This window comes from Sciurus vulgaris (assembly GCF_902686455.1).
Source record: "Sciurus vulgaris genome assembly, chromosome: 8".
NCBI classification, from domain to species: Eukaryota; Metazoa; Chordata; class Mammalia; order Rodentia; family Sciuridae; genus Sciurus; species Sciurus vulgaris.
The window spans coordinates 15,028,235-15,050,460 of record NC_136468.1 but is presented as its reverse complement, the minus strand read 5'-3'; the positions used below and the strand labels follow the sequence as shown (position 1 = coordinate 15,050,460).

General features: G+C 48.4%; 2 protein-coding genes and 1 pseudogene across 8 annotated transcripts; 2 read left to right on the top strand and 1 right to left on the bottom strand.

The window, feature by feature from the left end:
- The first annotated feature begins 474 nt into the window (after positions 1 to 474).
- Positions 475 to 1,789, top strand: LOC306667293 (glutathione S-transferase-like; annotated as a pseudogene). Its single transcript has one exon. The product of its transcript is annotated as a glutathione S-transferase-like (transcript).
- Positions 1,790 to 4,668: 2,879 nt separating this feature from the next.
- LOC306667960 (uncharacterized protein) lies at positions 4,669 to 6,921 on the bottom strand (the record flags this gene model as incomplete). Its single annotated transcript, XM_079150856.1, has 2 exons — positions 4,669 to 4,886; positions 6,140 to 6,921. One exon carries the CDS (start codon positions 6,919 to 6,921, stop codon positions 6,244 to 6,246), a length of 678 nt encoding a protein of 225 aa, XP_079006982.1. The 3' UTR covers positions 4,669 to 4,886; positions 6,140 to 6,243.
- ADCK2 (aarF domain containing kinase 2) lies at positions 6,548 to 21,392 on the top strand. 6 transcript variants are annotated; one of them, XR_013765691.1, is made up of 9 exons: positions 6,549 to 7,929; positions 9,118 to 9,264; positions 11,890 to 12,018; positions 12,963 to 13,058; positions 14,470 to 14,721; positions 14,828 to 14,904; positions 16,741 to 16,869; positions 17,522 to 17,575; positions 18,505 to 18,584. XR_013765691.1 is itself a non-coding variant. In XM_079150855.1 (8 exons), exons 1-7 carry the CDS (start codon positions 7,021 to 7,023, stop codon positions 16,832 to 16,834), a joined length of 1,704 nt encoding a protein of 567 aa, XP_079006981.1. In that variant the 5' UTR covers positions 6,548 to 7,020; the 3' UTR covers positions 16,835 to 16,869; positions 17,012 to 17,470. The 6 variants fall into 6 exon arrangements, 3 of the variants coding, with proteins under 3 accessions (XP_079006981.1, XP_079006980.1, XP_079006979.1); XR_013765690.1 differs by lacking the exon at positions 18,505 to 18,584 and adding an exon at positions 18,750 to 18,832 and having other exon boundaries at positions 6,550 to 7,929; XR_013765689.1 differs by lacking the exon at positions 14,828 to 14,904 and adding an exon at positions 18,750 to 18,871 and having other exon boundaries at positions 6,557 to 7,929; positions 18,505 to 18,653.
- Positions 21,393 to 22,226: the final 834 nt, after the last annotated feature.

The following is a 22,226-nucleotide window of genomic DNA, read 5'->3' as shown; positions in this document are numbered from 1 at the left end:
TAATAGAGGCCAGAGATGCTGCTAAGCATCCTCCACAGGACAGCCCCTTCCACATACCGCGAGGAACAGTGCCCAGAACTCAGAAGTGCAGAGACTGAGAACTGGACCAGTCAGTTCCCTGCTTTTCCAGGACTCTAGAGCTAGTACTTGCCGTGTCACATTTGCCATATAACAATGTTACGTGGGACATGCTAAAATCACAATCACTAGGTTTACGTGAAAAGAGAATCAGAACAGACTGGTTTTGCATGGCTTTCCTTTTTTCCTTCCCCTCAGAGTCTGGAGGCAAAGGAGCATGGCTGCACTGCATAGGTGCATGGTGCCACCTAGTGGGACTAGCGTGAACAACAGTGGCAGGGACATTTCCAAGAACTGGAGACTAGTAATAATTACCTGGCTTTCTGTGGCTGAGAAGAGTCTGAAACTAACAAAGACCACCCAAATGAGGAAAAACAGGCCACTTACTGAGCGCTTCCTATGGCAAGGAAATCAGCCGCCATCACTTGTATTTGGCAGAGATTCAAATACAGTGGAGACTCAAATGCTAGTGGGAAAGGGTCCCCGAGACAAAAAGTTCGGGAGTGCTGGTGCAAGAAGTTGTTGGCAAGGAAAAGCTGCAGGCGGAGATATGTTGTGATGGGTTTGGAGAGGGCATTTGGCTCTCCAGGGTTGGTTCTGAAATGAAGGTGGAGTTAAAATTAGGGCAGGTGGAGTTCCTACAAGCCAGGCCAATGCGTCACATGGCTCAACCTAGTCTAATGCTGCTAAATAAGAATGCTTCCCACAGAACCCCACGTCCATGCTGAGGATTCACGGTGCTGTTGAGATTGTTGAGAATCAACTGCAGGAGAGTTTGGAGATGGTGAGTTTGCCTCAGGCCGAACTAGAGGAGATATTTCTGTGAGTAAAGGGAAGGACTGAGGGACCATCCCAGCAGCTGCTTAAGCTCCTTTTTGCTTCAGGAAACTCCTGCTTTTCCTCCCTAAATGATACAGATTCTCCATTATGGTCCACTTTGAGGAAAAGGAAACTGAATTCAGGAAAGTTGCGACAAGTTTGGTCATTTGGAATCCTTCAGCATGGCCAGGAAGCCTATGCTTCACTACTTCAATGGAAGGGGTAGAATGGAATCCGTCCAATGGCTCTTGGCTGCAGCCGGAGTGGAGTTTGAAGAAAAACTTTTTCAAACACATGAAGAATTTGAAAAATTAATTCAAGGGGGAACCCTGATGTAGGAACAAGTCCCCATGGTGGAAATTGATGGAATGAATTTGGTGGAAGCCAGGGCCATTCTAAGATACATCGCTGCAAAATATGGCTTGTATGGAAGGAAACTGAAGGAACAAGCCTGGATTGACATGTACGTAGAAGGCTTGAGGGACCTGAGTGACATGATTATGTACTTTCCACTCTCTCCGCCTGAAGAGAAAGAGATGAATCTTGAGTACATTCTCCAGCAAGCCACTATGAGATTCTTCCCTGTCTATGAGAAGGCACTAAGAGACCATGGGCAAGACTTTCTTGTGGGCGGTCAGCTGAGCTGGGCTGACATACAGCTCCTTGAAGTCATCTTAATGGCTGAAGAGTGCAAACCCAGTGTCCTCTTGGCTTCCCTCTCCTACAGGAATTCAAGATCAGAATCAACTGCATCCCCACAATTAACAAATTTCTCCAGCCTGGAAGCCAGAGGAAGCCTCCGCTGGATGAAGAATGGATTAGAAAGATGAAGAACATATTCAAATTTGAACGTGGCATGTTTCTCAAAAACATGGGCACTATAGTTATTAATAATTAAAGAAGTCTAAGCAATGCAATAAATACTGTACACTACATTTATAGCAAGACCCAGTAAAAATATTCTAAAAAGGTATGTTAATAAAGAAATAAATGCATAAGAAAAAAAAAATTAGGGCAGGTGGCTGTCATTGACCAAGAAAGTTCTGACGTTCTGGGCCTAAGGCAGCAGAGGTTGTGGGTCAGAGTTCTATTCAGGTGGCTTGGCCGTTGTCTTTTTGTATATTCAATCTCTTAATTCATTAATCACTTTAAGAGGTACTTTCTGGTCATTGCCAATCCTGAAGCAGACTGTATAAAGTTACCACCCACTTGAGAAGTGGCTCCACTTCAACCCAAGGCCTGTGATATTCTTTTAGTTGGCAATGGATCTTTATTTTATTTATTTATATGCAATGCTGAGAATTAAACCTCACATGTGCTAGGTAAGCCCTCTGCCACTGAACCACAAACCCAGCCCAAGCCTGTGATTTTCTAAAGGCTGCCCTTATATATTTTGATTAAGGTTCGTATTTGATTTTACTGGGCTCAGTGCTAGAGTGCTTACCTAGCATGTTGTAAGGGCCTGGGTATCGTCTCCAGCACTGAATAACAACAACCAACCAACCAACCAAAAAACTCCCTACAGATTTGATAAGACTGGTTGTTTTTGCTGTCCATGGTGTCTTAAAATGTATGACATCATTCTCCAAACTGACATGGGCCCCAGTAATCCTTCAGCTTCACCTCTTGGGAGTTGACTCTAACTCTTTACCTGTACCATCACCACCACTGCCATCGCTACCATGTCACTCACCAGGGATTGAAATCCAGGGGTGCTTAATCACTGTCAAATTCACCACCACCACAAGGTTAGACATTCTCAAACTGTGTTCCCAGGACCAACAGCATCAGCATCACGTGGAAACTTGCTACAGATGCAAATTCTCAGACCCCATCCCAGACCTACAGAATCAGAAACTGGAGGTGAGGTCAGCCCTCCAGGTTGTTATGATAGATTTTAAAGATTGAAAGGCTCTTCTCTAGGTAAATTTCTAGGATGCCACAAAGGCTTTATTTTATTTTATTTTTTTACAAAATGGCAAAAACAAAGCAAAACATAAAGAAACTAAATTCATTAGAATGATATGATTTTCATATATACAATGGAATATTATTCAGCCTTAAAGAATGAAATTATGGCATTTGCAGGTAAATGGATGGAACTGGAGAATATCAAGCTACCTGAAAATAAGCCAATTCCAAAAACCAAAGGCCGAATGTTTTCTCTGGTAAGTGGATGGTGATCCATAGTGGGTAGGAAAGAATGAAGGAACTTTGGATTGTACAGAGGGGATTGAGGGGAGGGGTCAGGTGGGTGGGGATGGGAAGGACGGTAGAATGAGACAGATATTATTACCCTATATACATGTATGAAAAAATGTTTTAAAAATTAAATTAAAAAAAGATATGATTTTGTGACTTATGTTAATACAATAGTGTATGAGTTCAGTAGGTGTTGTCTTTTGAAATCAAGTTTTTGTTTTTGTTATTATAATTGGTTATACATGACAGTAGAATGCATTTTCACACATTGGACACAAATGGACCATAACTTCTCCTTCCTCTGGCTGTACATATGCTGAGTCACACCAGTAGTGTATACAGTTTATAGGGTAATACTGTCTGTCTCATTCTGCCACCCTTCCTGTCCCCACCACCTCACCCCTCCCTTCATTCCCCTCTGCATAATCCAGAGTTCCTTCATTCTTCCCTACCCACCCACACTATGGACCAGGATTCGCTTATCAGAGAAAACATTCGGCCTCAAAGGCTTTATTTTAAATGAGATCTTCTACAATGCGTTTTCCAAATTTGTGAGAACGTACCTGTCATATTAAGTAGTAGGAGAAACAGAACAACTTTTACTTATCTAGATAACAAAAATGACAATATTTGCTAGCATTAGGTGAAGCAAGGTGCTAAGCACACCACAGATACCTTCTGGTTTGATCCTTGTGGGGTATGTATTATTCTTACCTCCATTTTGTAAATGAGGAATGAAGGCTCAGAGAGTCAAGTGCTTTGCCCCAGGGATAAGGTGACCTTGACCTGGGACAAGAAACCAGGTTTATTGAGCTCCAGAATTTTTACTCATAACTCCTGATAAATATACTAACTTCCAGAATCATAAATATATGTCTAGAGGACTTGTAGAACTTCAGTTGAATTCCCTTCCTCGTTTTGCTTAATGAGAAGCAGAGGTCCAGAAAGAATTGCCTGGGCTCACATTGTTAGAGGCCAGTGGTTTCAATGAAGTCTTTAAGTGGGTATGGTGGCTCAGGCCTGTAATCCCAATGACTCAGGAGGCTAAGGCAGGAGGATCAAGAGTTCAAGGACAATCCTGACTACTTAATGAGGTCCTATCTCTAAATAAAAAATAGAAAGAGTGGGGAGGGGTGTAATTGAGCGGTAGCGCACTCTGAATTCATTTCCTGGTACCGCCACCACACCACACCAAAAATGAAGTTCTTGATAAATACTTTGGCAAATTAGTCATACATGTGACTACTGTGCACTTTTCTATTTTTTTTTTTTTTTTTTGTCGTATTGTAAGCCAGGGCCTTGCATGTCCTAGGCAAGCACTCTACCACTGAGCCATATTCCCAACCCTCTGTGCATACCTTTAACATAAAACAGGTAAATGATTCAGGAGGAAGAAGATATTAATGGTTAGCTGTATTTCTCCCCTCCTCTCTTCTTCCTCCTCCTCCTTTTCTTCTTCTTCTTCCTCTCTCTCTCTCTCTCTCTCTCTCTCTCTCTCTCTCTGTCTCTCTCTCTCTCCGTCCCTCCCTCCCTCTCTTTTGGTACCCCAGGAGTAGTACTTAACCACTGAGCCACATCCCCAGCACTTTTTATTTTGAGACAGGGTTTTACTAAGTTGCTCAGGGGCTCACTAAGTTGCTGAGGCTAGTTTTGAACTTGTGATCCTCCTGCCTCATCCTCCCAAACCGCTGGGATTCTAGGCATGTGCCATCACACCCAGCATGGCTGACCATATTTCAGTGACAGGTATGATGTCTGCCCTGGGAACGGCAAAGTGTGTGCAGCATCTTTCTGCAAAAGGAAACATTGTTAGTTAACAACATAGGAGCCTTTGGCCACTGCCCTTTTCCTGACTGTGTCAGCAGCTCAGGTTCCACGTTTATGGGTACTCCTAAGGCTACTGAGTGGTCATATCACACTGCTAGCAGTAGGAACTGTGGTGGTGGGTCATGTCCTGGCAGCCCTTCCACTTGTGATGCCCTCACACCCACCTTTGACCAGACTTTTGGAAGTCTCTCCCTGTATGGATCTAAGGCTATTGATTAGAGACAGCTATGGTAGCACAAGGCAGGCAGCCTCTTGAATGCCAAAGAGCAGAGAAGATGGCTGAAGGACCTGAAATACCAGTCCCATCAGTGACTGTAGGGCTGATTCCCAAGCTCCGTGGCTCTCCCTCTTGGTCGACAGGGCCATCTGATCTCCCTTTGGATCAGATCCTTTTGGTTCTTCAAGGTTACACACACACACACACACACACACACACACACAGACTTCAAAACCTTACACCAGAGGCTGGGGATGCAGCTCAGGGGCAGAGCACTTACTTGCTTAGTATTCAAAAGGTTCTGGGTTCAATCCATGAATAAAATAAAACCAAACCCACTGATCTTCACATCAAATTCCTTTCTATTTTAGGGTGTTTTGTTTTTGCAGTACTGGAGAGAGAACCCAAGGCCTTGCACACATTAGGTTAGCTCTCTATCACTGAGCTACACCTCCAGGCCGTTTTATTTTTTTATTTTTAAGTTTTATTTTGACACAAGGAGTTGCTAAATTGGCTGGGTGGCTTCCAACTTACTGGGATTACAGCCCTAGTCACCTTGGCCCGCTAGGACTTTATTCTTCTGGCCCCCTTCCAGAAGCTCTTCCTTTCCCGGCAAAAGAAGCCCCTTCCAATGGAAGTGTCTCTGATCTTCATTGCTCTGGTGACTCTTGTCACACTTTAAAACTGCACATTTAGGACCCCCTCCTTAAGTGATTAGCCTCGGAGCGCAGGATGTAATTATCCACTGCCCCAAAGCCCAAGGCAATACCTGGCTCAATACGCATCGTTGAGACTCAACATGAATTCAAGGAGGATTTGATGCGCTCAAGAAGTAATTAGTCGCATGAACGAACGTGGCCTTTTTTTGGAGCCACTCCCCAATGTCCAAACGCCATCGCCAATCACACAAGACCGACACCTCCCCACCTTCCTACCCCCGACCCCACTCCCCACCCCCACGTCTAGCGAGGTTGAAAAGCGGCCTGTGCTCAGAACCCGCCTTCAGTTCGTGATAAGGATTCGAAGCTGTCAGAGGAGAGTCGCCGCGGGCAGGCTGGGCAAGGTGCTCCTTCTGTTGAATCTGTGGTGGCGCCGTCCCGTTACCCCAGCGACTGGGGAGGCTGATGTGGGAGGATCCCAAGTTCCAGGTCACTGGGCTTAATCCCCAGTGCGCAAGACGAACGCAAAACGCAATAACCATAATAACAAGAGCGGCGGCAATAGTCACGGGTCTTCTGAGGCTCGGGAAGCCTCTGCCCGGGTTCCCGCCGCGTCCACTTTAAGGGGCGGCTCCGGGGCGGGGCCGGCCGCGCCGCCCGGAGCTCCCGGAAGACCTGGGCCGCGGGTCCCGCCGCCCGGGCGCGCTGGCCGCGTCCTCCGCGCCCCGCCCCGACTCCCCGCCCTGCCCGGCCCTCGGCGCGGCGCTGCCGCTCCGCGATCCCGCGCCGGCCCCGGCCCTGTGGTGACCCCGCGTCCGCCCCGCCCTGCCCGCGCCCGCGGCCCCTCTCCAGGTCGCTGCGGCCCTGGGCCTGACCCGCGTGCGTCCGTCCCGGCTCCTGCCGCTCACAGTCGCTTCGTCTCCGTCCGCCCCCATTTGGCGCCGCGGGGGCCGGGCGCCGGCCGGTCTCGGGCCTTAGGCCCAGGCGAGGAGCCGGGTGTGGAGCGGGGCCGCATGGGCGGCCCGCCGGGCGGCCCCGGGGTGGCGTGGGTGGCCGTGCGGGAGCAGGACGCGGGGCAGCCCGAGCTGAGGCTGCTCCCCGGAGGCGGGGTCGGAGCATGGCTGCGCCGCGGACGCCTCCGCGCCTTGCTCGAGCGTCCCCATAGATGCATGACCCCTGAGTGCGGAGCGGACAGACTAGGCCTGGGCCTCTGGGAGGATGGTGACCCCCTGGCGCATCTCCGTCAGGGTCTGTTTGTCGCATCTAAGGTGTTTTGAGCTCCGAAAGGAATTTGGTCTTCTCAGACCCTTGGGGTGTTCTCGCAGTACGAGGTTCTGTTGGCTTCTGCTGGGCACTTTGCCCAAACTCATCTCAGCCTATGGGGACGGTGGTGAGAGGACCCCTGACAGCTTGTGCCAGCGAAGGGCTCACTGGAGTGACTTGGCTGAAAAAGGGCCAGTGGAGAGGGTCTCCCAGGCTGGCCCGCTGGGCTCCATCTTCCTGCATCTCCGCATCTGGCTTCGGGCTGGTGTTCTCTTGGCAAAATTCTTCCCCCTCCTTCTCCTCTACCCTCTCACTTACCTGGCTCCCGGCCTTTCCACCCTCTGGCTCCACCTACTCCTGAAAGCCACAGAGACCTCGGGCCCAACCTATATTAAACTGGGCCAGTGGGCCAGCACTCGGCGTGATCTCTTTTCCGAGGCCTTCTGTGCCCTGTTCTCCAAGCTGCATGTCCGGGTGACCCCTCACCCTTGGACCCTCACTGAACACTTCCTCCGGCAGGCGTTTGGGGAGGACTGGCAAAGTGTCCTCTTTTTTGAGACCCAGGAACCAGTGGGTTCAGGTTGCGTGGCCCAGGTGTACAAGGCGTTCGCCAGCACTGCCTTCCTGGAGAAGGACCACAGACTTGGTCAGGCCACGTGCCTGAAGCTTTCTTCAGGAGCTGGGGCAGTCGGTGGCCTGAGGGAGCTCTTAGGACACCTTGAAAAGGAGCCGAAGCCCACAGGAAATCTCGCTGACCAGTCAATTCTAGAAAGGCTGCTTCTCCCTAAAGCTGAACTGGTTGGAAATGCAGTCGGGTCTCAGGCCTCTGGCCACCAGGATCACCTCATCCCAGTGGCAGTGAAAGTAAGTGCTCCGATGTCTTTAGCTAGGCTCTTTCCATCTATGACAGGCCTTCACATCTTGCCTACCCACTGAGATGTCCCAGACATGCCCCCTGCAAGTTGCCCCCACATTCTTCCTATTCACAGGTTAAGTATTCCTTACCCCAAATGCTTGGGACCAGAAGTGTTCTGGACATTTTTGAATTTTTAAATATTTGCATATTCAAAATGTTTATAGCACAATTCACCGTAGCCAAACTACGGAACCAGCCTAGGTGTCCATCAACGGATGAATGGATACAGAAAATGTGCTACATATACACAATGGAGGTTTATTCAACCATAAGTAACAATAAAATTATATCATTTGCAGGAAAATGGATGAAACTGGAGATGATTATATTAAGCAAAATAGTTCAACCTCAGAAGATTGAGGGTTGTGTGTTTTCTCTCACACAGAAGCTAGAGAGGAAAAAGGAAAAGAAAGGTGTGGCAGAGGGATCTCATGAAAATCAAAGGGGGATCAGTAGAGGAAAGAGACCAGAAGGTGGGAGGCATGGAGGGAGGGGAAAGTGCTGGGGGACGATATTGGCCAAATTAAACTATATCATGTGCATGTATGAATATGTAACAACAAATCCCATCATTATGTATAATTACCCTGCACCAATAAAAAATATGGGAAAAAAAAAACCCCAAATAAGATATCTTGAGAATGGACCCAAGTCTAAACATGACATTCATTTGTTTCATATTGCTTTATACGTATCACCTGAAGGTAATTTTATGTAATATTTTAGTGCAGCAGGGTATGACTTCCACTCATCACATGAGGTCAAGTGTGTAATTTCCACTTGTGACATAATGTCATTGCTTAAAAAGTTTTGGATCTTGGAGCGTTTTGGGTTTTGGGTGTTTGGACTGGGGATGCTCAACCTTTGTTTTTTTTAGCTTAACCAATATTTGAATACCTGTAATGTGCAAGCTGTTTTATTTCTGGGCTTCCTCTGATGGAGAAAAATGAGGAAGATGTGGAGTTTGCTACCTCTGGGATGGAGGAACCACCATCCTAGGGCATTGTGGGTATTGGGGCCACTTCTTTGCTCTGAGAAGAAGCCACCTGGCTCTTTTTAAGGTGGGACCCTGCACTGGCTAGGTAAAATGTGTCCTCCTGATTCTTCTCCTGTCTCACTATTCCTCTTTCTGGCAGGTGTTGCACCCTGGCCTGCTCTCTCAGGTGCACATGGACCTGCTGCTGATGAAGATTGGAAGCCGAGCCCTTGGACTTTTGCCAGGAATCAAGTGGCTTAGCTTGCCTGAGATTGTGGAGGAGTTTGAGAAGCTTATGGTTCAACAGGTGAATTCTTCCCTCAGTTGTAAATAGCATCTAACCTAGCATTGTCATTAGCAGTTGCTTAGGGGATGCTGAATGAATCATCTCCCAGGATGTGGAGAGCACAATGAATTTAGTCAGTGTGGGTAACACTAGCTGACAAAACAAAGAACACCCAAATCTCAGAGGCTTCATGCAACAAGGTTATTTCTTGCTTTTATACAAGTAACTGAGGGGAGGATGAGGCACTGCTCCATAGTTATTCCGGGACCAAATTTCCTCCCGAGTTTGGCACTGCCCTCTTCAACATGTTTCAGTGGAAATGGGAGGCCTTGGAGGATCATGTAGGAGATTTTGTAACGAGGCATGGAAGTGGGGAACATCACTTCTTCCCAGTCCAGATCAGGGCTTTGATCACATGGGCATGATGGAATTGTGGGGAGCTTAGGAAATAGTGCTCCTTTGTGCCTGGGAGAAAACTGAAATGAATCTGAAGGGATATATAGCATTAGCTCTGCTACCATCAGAGACTGAATTCCAGGGTGAGAAGAGGAATTAGCCATGTTGTACTCTTGCCTCTATTGGGCTTTATTTCAGGGATTGGTGAGAAGATAAGGACTTCTCCCCTGTTCAGAACCCTTGGGACATTTTTATAAATTAGACTTCATAAACACACCAGAGGGGCAGTCTGAGTCCAGTAGACGTCTGCACCCAGTCTGATGGTGCAGGACTTGGCAGGTTTTCAGAAGCAATATATACCAAGCATTCCTTTCTATCTTCTGATTTAAGATTTTAAGTCCCAGGGACTCATGTGAGTCTAATTGGGCTGTTATAAACTGGGGAGCTTATAAGCAACAGCAGTTTATTTCTCACAGTTCTCAAGGCCACGTTTAAAATCAAGGTGCTGGCAGCTTGGGTGTCTGGTGACATTTAGCTTTCTGCCTCATAGATGGTGCCTTTTCACTGTGTTTTTGAATGGTGGAAAGAGGTGAAGGTCTCTCTCAGGACTCGTTTATAAGAACACTAAACTATTCAGGAGGGCTTCATCTCCAAGACCTAACCACCTCTCAAAGGCCCTACCTCCTGACACCACCACCTTGGGGTTGATGACACTGGTCACCATTAGGTATGGAGGGGAGGGGAGATGTGGTCTAGTGATTCACAGGTGACTGAGAAAAAGAGGACTCGGGAAAGTAAATTCAGTTTAGCCAGTGTTTAAAGGTCTCTGGGCCTCCACAGAGTGACATCCAGTTGTAATTGAAATTGACAGTCAGAAGGCTGGCATTGTGATCTGACCCTGACAGCAAGAATGCTGTCCTCAGGGGAGCTGCCTGGGGGATGTCCAGGCAGCAACCGGAGCCAGATGTCAGGGGAGATAGGCACTGACCTGGCCAAGATGGACAGTTAGAGAGGTGAAGGGGCCCCACAGAAAGGGAAGAGCAAGGATGGGAAGAAGAGAAGTTTGGGAGGAATGGGCATCAGCAGCACCAGAGTGGCCCTCAGAGAGGTTCATTAAGATAAAAATGGGGGCCAGAGCAGGGGAGCGTGGTGGTACACGCCTATAATCCTAGTGGCTCGGGAGGCTGAAGCAGGAGAATTGCAAGTTCAAAGCTAACCCCAGCAACTTAGCGAGGCCCTAATCTACTTAGTGAAATCCTGTCTCCAAAATAGAATGTGAATAGGGCTGGGAATGTGGCTTTGTGGTTCAATCCCTGGTACAAAAAGTGGTGGGGGGCAGGTGTGGTTGGTACATGCCTGTAATCACAGCCACTTGAGAGATTGAGGCAGGAGGATGACAAATTTTGAGGCTAGCCTCAGCAAATTAGTGAGGCCCTAAACAACATGGAGACCCTGTCTCAAAATAAAAAATAAAAAGGGTTGAGGATGTGGTATAGCACCCTTGGGTTCTATCCCCAGAACCCCATCCCCTGAAAAAGATACAAATGGGGAGGCTGGGTGTGGTGCAACATGCCTGTAATTCCAGTGACTCAGAAAGCTGAGGGAGGAAGATCACAAGGTGGAGGCCAGTCTCAGCAACTTAGTGAAACCCTGTCTCAAAATAAAGACTAAAAAGAACTGGGGGGGTATAGCTTAGAGGCAAAGCACCACAGGGTTCAATCTCCAGTACTGTTAAAAAAAGTAGGGCTAGTCCTTTGAGTCTGGCAAACATAAAGCCATTGGGAGTTAGTGGTGACAGTGTTGTTGCAGTGGATGGAGGACCAGCTGGCCTTCAGATGGAAGAGTTGGTCTGCGTGGAAGTGGCATCAGTAGAAGGAGAGGGCAGAAATACTGGCCAGTTGAGGGGCACTGGACTGCCTGAGAGGGCAGTGAAGCCAAACCCTTGGGAGATGGGGCAGGGGATCCACTGGCTGGTGTAAAGGGGGTGGGTGGGCATGAAGGCGATGGTACAGAAGCAGAGTGGCCCAAATCCTTCTGGAGTATCTGCTGTCTGCAGCTTAGAGTTCACAGGGAGATTTGGGACTTCTGGGGCAGCCTTTAGCCAAAACATCTCAAGTATCCTGGGGAGTTCTGCAGGAAGAGCTGGTGGAAAAGACAGGGCGAGTCTTACAACTTGCCCGCTCCCTGGCATTTCACCTGTGACTGTCGCATGCCCAGACTAGCCCTCATCTTTTCTCTCCATTTCTCTAGATTGACCTGCGTTATGAAGCTAGGAATCTAGAACATTTCCAGCGTAACTTCCGGGATGTGTCATCCGTCAGATTCCCCACCCCTCTGCGCCCCTTCGTTACTAGGGATGTGCTGGTGGAAACCTATGAAGTGAGACTCTGGTGGTACCTGTCACTCCAGCAGCTGGCTGCCCCCAGGAAGGCTTTAGTTGGGGGAGAGATGTGTTTTGTGCCTATAAAATCAGGAGGAGCTGGGAGATTGGCAGGAGGGGAGGCAGCGTGGTGAGCTGGCTGAGAGCATTGTCCACGGCCTCAGACCTCTTAGATTTAAAAACCTACCGTGTTATTTGCGGTTACCTGGCAAGGAGGGCAAGAGTTCCTGCCTCACAGGGTCATTTCTGGAGACATGACACATCCAGTGCAAACCTTTCACCATGGAAAAGGTGCTCACTGAGCTTTTGTGTCATCATTTGCCTTAGCTGTCCTCTGGTCCTGCCTCCTCTGAGAGATGGAGGTCTCTATGGGATCCAGGGTCTGAGATGAACCGTCCAGTGTTCCTAGCTGTGTGACCTAAGCAAGTCACATAAACTCTGGACTTTCATTCTTTATTTGTTAGTTAGGGATACCAACATCTATCTTGGTGGGTTGCTCTGACCATAAATTAAACAAAGCCAGTTAAAATGCTTATTTGTCTGTTCCCCATTCTTCTTGCTTCCCTTTCTTTTCCATTTTCCCACTTGAGGTCACAGAGCTCATTCATGGCTCTATTGGCTGATTCTTGACTGGAAGCTAGCTTTCTCCACACTTGGTTCTGTCTTTTTCCAGGATACTAAACATCTTATCAGTGGCACAGCTGATGGGTTTCCTTTCTAATAAGCGTGAGATTTGTCCTTTGAGAAATGTCAGAAGAGAAATGTAAACCAGTTAAAATGAATGTGGATGACAGATTCCTAAGGGCTCTTGAGAAAGATCAGACTGTTTGGGTCCACCCCCAGTCAGGGGAGGCAGCACTGATGTGGCATGGGGGGCAGAGGGGTAGGAGTGGGGTGGGCGGGCCAGGGTAAAAACCTGTTTTCTCCCCGGGCTTTCTCCAAGGAGAGCGTGCCTGTGTCCAGTTACCAGCAGGCAGGAATTCCTGTTGACTTGAAGAGGAAGATCGCACAGCTGGGGATCAACATGCTCCTGAAGATGGTGAGCTCTTGGACTGACCTGGATGCTCAGGCCCAGGGCAGTGGTCAAGTTGGTATCAGAGATGCTGGGGCTCTGCTCAGCCTCTGGGCAGGAGGGTGAGCCAAGCAGGGAGCCACATGCTGAGGAAGTGTACTCTAGAAAGTAACTGAGCCCGCCAGATGCTCGTAGGAACCCTAGCTTCTGCTGAGCACTTTCTCTCTTGTGTGCCTCTGTGCGTTGCGGGAATGGTGGTGAGCAAGGCCCAGGCCCTGCCTAGGTTGCCCAGGGTTCAGACAAAGAGCTGAGATAGTAATTTGTTGTTGTTGTTGTCCTGGAAACTGAACCCGGGGCTTCTTGCATACTAGGTGAGCTCTGCACCACTATTCTACACCCCTCCCCTCCCCGCCCCCAGTCCTTTTTATTTTATTTTGAGACAGGACTAAGTTGTCTGGGCCGATCTTGAACTTGCAATTCTGCCTCAGCCTCCTCAATAGCTGGGCTTACAGGTATGTGTCATCATGCCTAGCTGAATAAAAATTTTTTTTCTTCTCATAGTGGGGATTGAACTCTGCTCTACCACTAAGTTGCTGAGGCTGGCCTTGAACTTGCAATCCTTCTGCCTCAGTCTCCTGAGTTTCTAGGCTTATAGGCATGGGCCACTGTGCCTGGCCCTCAACCCCATTCTATTTTATTTTTTAGTTGTCGATGGACCTATATTTAATTTATTTATTTATATGCAGTGCTGAGAATAGAACCCAGTGCCTCACACATGCTAGGTAAGCCCTCTAATCACTGAACCACAACCCCAGGCCCCTCAGGCCTATTTAAAATAAATTTTTTATAGAAAATTTTATTCAACATACAATATTTTCCTGCAAACAGGCAATATACAGGAAGAGTTGGTGTATACTGCTGCTACAGAAACAAATGAAAAATACTGGAAAAGGAGAAAAATAAGTGTGATTTGCTGATTCTATATTACTGCACTCAAAACTAGACATGCAGAGGCATTAGCTCCAAAATAAAAGGAAACAAGGTGGAGCTCTCAGCCCCATTTTTAAAGAAGTATATTTCTGTGAATTTTAGGAACATAGAGCTTTGAAGGAAATTTTTAAACAATGAATAATAATTTTCAATTAGAACATTAGTGACTCAAATCATAATGTAAAAATAAGTCTTTTGAAATGTAGTTGGTTCTGCTCTTTACTTTGAAAATAATTTTTCTCTTGAAAACTTTTACTTAGCTTGCCTCTGCACACATTCTGAATTGATGACATCCAAACAGTCAGGCTTCATGAAACAGTACACCTCTTTACCATTTTAATAGGCCATTGGGAGCTTACTGTCACCCTGAAGCTTTTTCTGCATGTGGCTTGGTGGTGCTGGGGTGGGAAGGGTTGACTCAGCCTTGAGTGGTGTGATCTCTTTCCAGATATTTGTGGATAACTTCGTGCACGCGGACCTTCACCCCGGGAACATCCTGGTCCAGGGTGCTGATGGACTTTCCCCGAGCCGTGAGGCACAGCTGCAGCAGGTGGATGTCTGTGACACGCTGGTGGTGGCCATGGCACCTGCCTTGTGCCCACTGCGCTTGGTGCTGCTGGATGCTGGCATTGTGGCCGAGCTGCAGGCTGCAGATCTGAGGAATTTCCGGGCAGTTTTCCTGGCTGTGGCTATGGGGCAGGTGAGATCTGCGGGGAGCAGGGATCTTTCAGGCTCTGGGGAGCTGCATCTGTCTTGATGTAGGGCTCCTCAACCTGGTCATTCTTCTAAGTGCCCACGTTTGCCAGGGTGCTGCCGCTAGACACGAGTGGGAAGGAGCAGAGGACACGAAGCTGTGTTATGGGTCTTCATTGCTGGCGCCCAGGTCAGGCCAGTTCTGAGCAGTTTATGGTTGGTGACCTTTCCAAATGCTTTATGTTCTAGTAGTTTCTCTTCCTCCCTCAGCAAATGTGCGGGTGGGCAATAGTAATGCTAACCTCTTGACCAAAAAATGGCTGTCCCAGCCTGTGCCCTTTGCTGCAAGACAGTCACCTGGGAGAAGCCACCTGTAGAGAACATACCCTCCATGTGGATTGTTGGTGTGGGGGCTGCGAGTTGTTTGTTGACCCTTCCTGTGACTCGGAAGATCTCCAAGGGTTGGGGATTACTATTAGAGAAGAGGCCTTCAGGAACTCACTGTTGATTCCACATCAAGGGTGACTGTGAAGACTTTCTCTGACTGTCTGCTGAAGAATTCTCTTTTTCCCTGTGTGAAGAGAGCTGGTTTTAAAAGAATAAAATTAAAAAAGCAACTAGCATGGTGGCTCACACCTGGAATCCCAGTGACTCTGGGGGCTGAGCAGGAGGACTGCAGGTTCTGGGCCAGCCTCAGCAACTTAGGGTGACTCTGTCTCAAAATAAAAATGGGAAGGGCTGAGGCTGTGGTGCAGTGGTGTAGTTCCCTTGGGTCCAAGCTCAGCAACCCTGCCAAAAAAAAGGGCAAAATTAAGATGAGTCCCTGGGTTTTGAGGGGAACAACCAAGAGTGGAGCCTGAAGTCACTTTGGAAGTGTGCCCTGAGGTGCAGTGCAGGTGGGGCCTCTGTACAGGTTTGGGTGAAGGACAAAGGTCACAGCCCCAGGAGGAGGAGCACCACTTCTGGAGCTGTGCTGTGGGCAGTGATGGGCATTCTTGACGATCACTGGGGATGGGCTACATGTCCCACGAGACTGTGTGGGTTTTGATTCACATGGTCCCAAGGGAGCAGGGAGAAGGCACAGGGGCTGGGGCAGCCAGGAGAAGGCAGCTCTCTTTGGCCAGGAAGAACCCCCCGGGAGAGGCCGGCTGCTCCAGGAAGGACCTGGTGGCTCAGTGCTGGGCCACAGGGTTCGCAGTAGAGAATAAGCAGCAATCTCACTGGAGTAAGTCCTGGATGCCCAGCACCTGAAAGTCAATATTTGGCAGATGAGAGTTGGTAGGAAGGGATGAATTTTATTCAAGGACCAACTCTGAAGGGGAAAGACAGGCAAGCATCCTCCAAACTTCATCTTGGGAGTGTGGTCCGGTTTGCAAAGGGGTTTTACAAGGAGAAAAAGAGAGGTCAAGCAGGAAGGCTACATGCTGTGCAGGATCTTCCTCACCCAGGACAAGTGTCTCTTCTTCATTCTCAGGGGAACGGATCCCAACCTCCTAAGCAAAAGGTGGTTTAAAAGGATTAAGGGGATGCAGCAACCTTGCAGAAGGGCAAAGGGAGGGATTCTGCTCTCCCTCCTAAACCAGCTGCCCTGTTACAGCAGGACTCAGGCTCTGGCTCCATGGGTGCCTCATGTGGCCCAGCAGGGCAAGGAAGAATGTGTGCACCTTGCCTTGACTGTGCCAAGCACAGAGAGGGCCCACTGGCCAGGGGAGGCTTTGAGACTGTGGCTCAGCTGAGCATGGTGGTGCACACCTGTAATCCCAGCAGCTCGGGAGGCTGAGGCAGGAGGATTGCCAGTTCAAAGCCAGCCTCAGCCAAAGTGAGGTGCTAAGCAACTCAGTGAGACACTGTCTCTAAATAAAAGACAAAACAGGGCTGGGGAAGTGGCTCAGTGGTTGAGGGCTCCTAGGTTCAATCCCTGGTAATCACCCCGCTATGCAAGGAAAAAGAAAAAAGACAGACTGTGGCCAGTTCCCAGGTCTAGGCTTGTGAACTCTACCAAGCTGCTTTTCTTTTGCATCTTCAGGGCCACAAAGTGGCTGAACTCATCCTTCATCATGCCCGGGCCAGTGAATGCAGGGATGTGGAGGGGTTCAAAGCGGAGATGGCTGCACTGGTGACCCAGGCCCGGAAGAACACCATCACTCTGGAAAAGGTGGGCGGGCGCAGGTGGCGCTCACGGCTCTTTCCTGGGGGCACAACCAGTCCCAGGTCTTGGGAAGGCCTCTTTTCCGGCAGACGGATGTGAGTTTCTAGGCAGGAAAAGAGCAGACCTTTCCCTCTCCACATTCTTCCAGGAGGCACAAGGAAGACCACGGCAACCTCTGACCCTGGCTGGGTTACACCAGCCACCATGTGGCAGGGACCCCTCCCTTCTGGGGTGTGGCTGTTCTGGAGATTGCTGAGCATGGAGAGAGGGAGTTACCCAAGGATGTGCCCAGAGCCTGCACTGTATATCACACACAGCCCTAAAACTCACTGTGCCTTCCCCAAGGTCATGACCTGCATTAGCAGGAGCAGGTCAGCAGGAGAAATCCCCAGTAGCACTTCATTCACGTCTGTTCAGCTGTGATTTTTGTGTGCACTGAGGAATGGCGTGGGCTGGCCCAGAAGCTTGTCCTGCAGGCATCTGTGTCGGGAGTGGGACTCATGGGTGATGTCCTTCCTGGAGTTTGTTGGATAGTCCTTTTCTTCTCCCCTGGTGTGTGTGAGTGACCATGCTGGGAAAGGGGGTGGGATGGGTCCTAGAAGGGAGAGAGGTGGTTCTGGAATTCTCTGCACTGTACTGACTCCCTTCTGTTTTTCAGCTTCACGTTTCCAGCCTTCTCTCCAGTGTCTTCAAGTTGCTGATGGCTCACAAGGTGAGGCCCCAGTCAGAGGGGACGTGCTGGGGAAGCCAGTGGGGGCAGAGCTCTGTGGAGAGCACGTTCATCACCATCCACCTGCAGGGAGAAGGCACAGTAGGGCCTTTCCTTCAGAACAGGGTTGGTCTGTGTCTGTCAGGTCTGTGCCTCAGTCTATGTGATATTTAGCTGTAGAAAATCGAGTTTAAAGGTAACAGCTCAACTCAGGCACTCCATGTCTTTCCTGTTACCAATACTTTCCCCCCAAGCTGGGTCTGCTTTCCCTCAGAATCCTGGACCTAACAGAGACAAACTGATTGAGCAGTGAAGGAGACTTTGTTTTTTTGTCAAGAAAAAGAGAAGCTGGAGATAGACTCACAGATCAGCTTCTCTACTTGTTGGAGGTCAGGAGGTCATGACTGTTGGGTTAAAAAAAAAAGAGGAGGACAGGCTAATAAAGGGGAGTAATGTTCATATGTGTTTTGAGAACAGGGAGAGGTTTTTCTGGCAATATGGGCACCACCTCTTTTTCCTCCATTCATGGTTCTCCGGTGTAGTCATGGCAATTGTCGACTGTCATGGTGCCGGAGGCGTGTCATCTAGTGTGAAAATGGGATTCTAACGAGGTGGAGGTTATATGGGGTCACTCTGGCAGCCATCTTAGATCCAGCTAGATTTGGCTAGTCCACCTGAAGAGGGACTTCTGACCTTCAGGCAGCCTCTCCTCAAAGATAAACAGGACCGGAAGGTATGGGGATGTAGCCCCTTGGTAGAGTGCTTGCCTCACATGCACCAGGTCCTGGGTTTAGTCCCCAGAACTGCAAAAACCCAAACTAATACAAACAAATGGGCAAACCCCCCCACCAGGATCAGGGTGGCTAACACCTTGGCTCACATTAATGTGGCTTGGAATTCATCTAAGTCACACTTAGCTCCTTCCTGAGTAGGTGCTTCTTGTGCCGATGCCATTGGAGGCCCCAGTGGACTGACCTGACCCCTGTCTGCTGTTGTGATTCCTGGGAGCAGAGAGGCAGGATTGAGGGGTGATGCGGTATGGGGAAGAACGTCAGCTAGATGGTAGAAGTCACGTGGCCAGGTACGAGAGAGGCTGAGGGGCGAGAGTAACACGGTTATCCAGGGTTCACACCTTCATCAAGAGGCTTCAGGAAGAACTGCTGTTTTTCTGTTTCAGGTAAAGCTTGAGAGCAACTTTGCCTCAATTGTGTTTGCCATCATGGTGTTGGAGGGGCTTGGCCGCTCACTGGACCCCAAGCTGGATATCCTGGAGGCAGCAAAGCCCTTCCTTCTCAAAGGGCCAGCGTCCTGCTCCTGACCATGGCAGTGGGCATGCAGTGAAGGCTGCTCCCAAGGGCCTCTCCTGTGGCAGCTGGAACTTTTGAAATTGGGATATGTGGAGGGCACACCACTGTCTTCCCGTGATTGGTTTCGGGGTCTGTTTAGAAAGCTTTGGGTTATCTGGGGAGTAAAGGGAGGGAAGGTTCTTGTCCACTCAGTTGTGGAAGCTGGGCACCAGGGACACTATTTTAGGGATAATGTCTGCAGAGGAGGACAAATATGTTCAGTTATTTTGTTTTCCTGTTTTTTTCTTTTCTTAACCTTCTATATACTCCCTGGTCAGGTGGGTCCTGCTGGTGGTTCCTATGCTGATATTTAGATTAGAAAATGCCATAAAAGCCCTGCGTTGTGGTACATGCTTATAATCCCAGTAACTCAGGAGGCTGAGATAGGAGGATTGTAACTTCAAGGCCAGCCTCAGCAACTTGGCCTTAAGCAACTTAGGGAAATCCTGTCTCAAAATTGGGCATTCATGTTGAGACTGCAGTTGCTCTGCAGTGGTGTCCTGCCCCTCCCCTCTCCATTTGTGAGGTTAATTTTGGTTCATCTCAATATATAGTTACCATAGCCAGGATGCCCTTCTCACCAGGGTTTTGGTCTGCAGTGGCACCCAGTGTCACTCAAAGTGAACTAAGGTGGCAATTACTGCATGCTCCTCTGCACTGGTCCCGCCCATGGCTGTCCTCTCAGAGCCAGCGTGACCTGTGGTCAGTTGACACGACTGATGAGCCTGTAGAGTGGATGCTAGTGAGGTGTACGCAGCTCTTCAGGTTTCGACAGCATTTACCCCTGCACCCCAGCACGTTATGCTGCCCGGCGTGCAGGCGGTGGGTCGACAAGCCCTTCTGTTCTCTCAACGTCCACTCTGAGTGCAGACTGGATCCTTCCATTTTTTCCTTCACCAGGATACAGTTCCTCATTTCTCTCTTTTAGGGAGCAAGTAGTTTATTAGGGCAGATTCCCTTGGTGCCTTTTTTTTTTCCCCAAAGGGTACGTAGACATACTATTTGTTTCCAAAGTTTTTTTTTTTTTTGTGGTGCTGGGGATTGGACCCAGGGCCTCATGCTTGTGAGGCAGTATTTCCAAAGTTTTGAGGTGGGCAGGCAATGAGAGGTCAGGGTGGCACCACATGGCTGAGGGAAGGGCATACGGGCAAGACACATGGCCCCTTGTGCCAAGTACACATTTATTTACCCCGTGGGTGAGAGGGGAACACAGACAGAGCAGGTACTTTCCTGAGCTTCCCTTTCCTTCAACCAGTGGATTCGTTGTCTTCGTTTTGGTACTAGGAATTGAACCCATGGTGCTTTACCACTGAGCTACATCCCTAGTCCTTTACATTTTTGTATTTTGAGACAGGGTCTTATTAAGTTGCTAAGGCTGGCCTAGAACTTGGGATCTTCCTGCCTCAGCCTCCGGAGTCACTGGTGATAGGTGTATGCCACTGTTTCTGGCTAAATCAGTGAATTTAATCAAGCCATTTGTGGCATGTTTTAGTTTTGTCACTGTGTACAAACCACCTTTAAACTTTGTGGCTTAAGACAAAGTTTATTGCCTCTCAATTTTTTCGGGCCAGAAATCTGGGTGCAGCCTGACTGGGTCTGGCTCATAGTATCCCCTGATGGAATTGAGACTTCAAAGGGGAGAAAAGTGGTAACAAATGTGGCTTAACAGCAATTTGCCAATTTAAAAAAAATTAGAATTTTAAGAGGAATTGCTTCACCTTCAAAGTTAGAATAAGCATCTTAAGAACTATATTTGATATACAAAGTCATCTTTTACAGAGAAGAGGCTGCTTTCCTGGGTATGAGCTGATAACACAGCAGCTCAGCAGCTCTTCCTGAAGAGACATCTCAGCTGGATCCCTGCTCGACTAGAAAGCAGTGCTGCAGAAGCCATTGGAGGAAGGACCTCCATTCTTCTTTTCAAGCACCCCACTCCCACCCCAGGAGACCTAGTATGCCTCTAGAGAATTAGATAAGCCAGCAACGTGCTTTTCCTTCTCATTCTTCTCATCTTAGACGAGGCTGGCGTTAGGTGCTGTGTTAGGTCACACAGCGTCTAGTGTGCTGCACTGGAACTGGATCTGCACTTAGAAGCTGAGAGCTCTGTGCCCAGTTGTGGCATCCCTCCCCTCAGCTGCTGAAATGTGGCTATCCAGCTCTACGCTTATCTGACGATCACGACAGAGGGCCATAGTGTACTCTGCAAGGCAGGAGGGGCTATCTGCCCTAGGAGTTCTTAAAGCATGTCTAGAAAACAAATGTGCTTCATTGTTTCATAGTCAAGATAGTTTATTGATTGGGACCATAAACTTTTTTTTTTCCAGGACTGGGGATTGAACTCAGGGGTTTGCTTTACCATTAAGCTACCTCCCTAGCCCTTATTTATTTATATATGATCCTTTCACCTCAGCCTCCTGAATTGCTGGGATTACAGGTGTTGACCACAACATCTGGTTGAGATCATAAACTTTTTTTTTTTAATTTTGTTTTAGTTGTAGGTGGACACAATACCTTTATTTTATTTTTATGTGCTACTAAGGATCTAACCCAGGGCCTCACACATGCTAGGCAAGCGCTGTACCCCTGAGCCACAACCCCAACCCCCATAAACGTTTTTATAGTAAAAAAACAGTGATGCAAAACAGTTACGATCCATCCGTCTATAGACCCTTGGTGAATCCTTAACTATATATTGCTTTAAATACTGCAAGCATTAAAATCTAGTTTCTTTAATTCAATAAGAAATATGGGGAGGGTGAATGAATTCGAGTTCAACTGAATTACTTTAGTACTGGGAAAGGAAGACGTTAACAAAGGAATGAAAATTTTTGATGTGCTTTGAGCCAGGTAGTATCTTAAATGACTCACTTGCAGATGAGGGTTACTGATACTCAGGGAGGGAAAGTGACTTGTCCAAATTTACAGAATTAATTGGCAGAGCTGAGGTTTGAACTCTAGATCTTTGGACTCCCAGTTTCTGTGATATGTTTTAAAATTTAAGGTGTGCTTGTTTTGTGGCTGTGGAACCATAGCGTTGCTCTTTGCTGGGAGCCAGGCAGCTGCGCAGCTTCCCCCAATTCATGGACTATTTCAGGGGTTTGCACACGTCATTAAAAAGAGTAGTTGGTGAATGTTGTAGCCCAGAGAAAGCCTCTGTTGCATGTAAACCAGAAAATCAAATTTTATCCAGAAAACAGTGGATGTCTTCCTCTAATTAATACACTTGTAAGAGTTTAAGACTGCAGTGCAGAGTGCGGTGGTGTACATCTGTCATCCCACTGACTTGGGAGGCCGAGGGAGGAGCATTG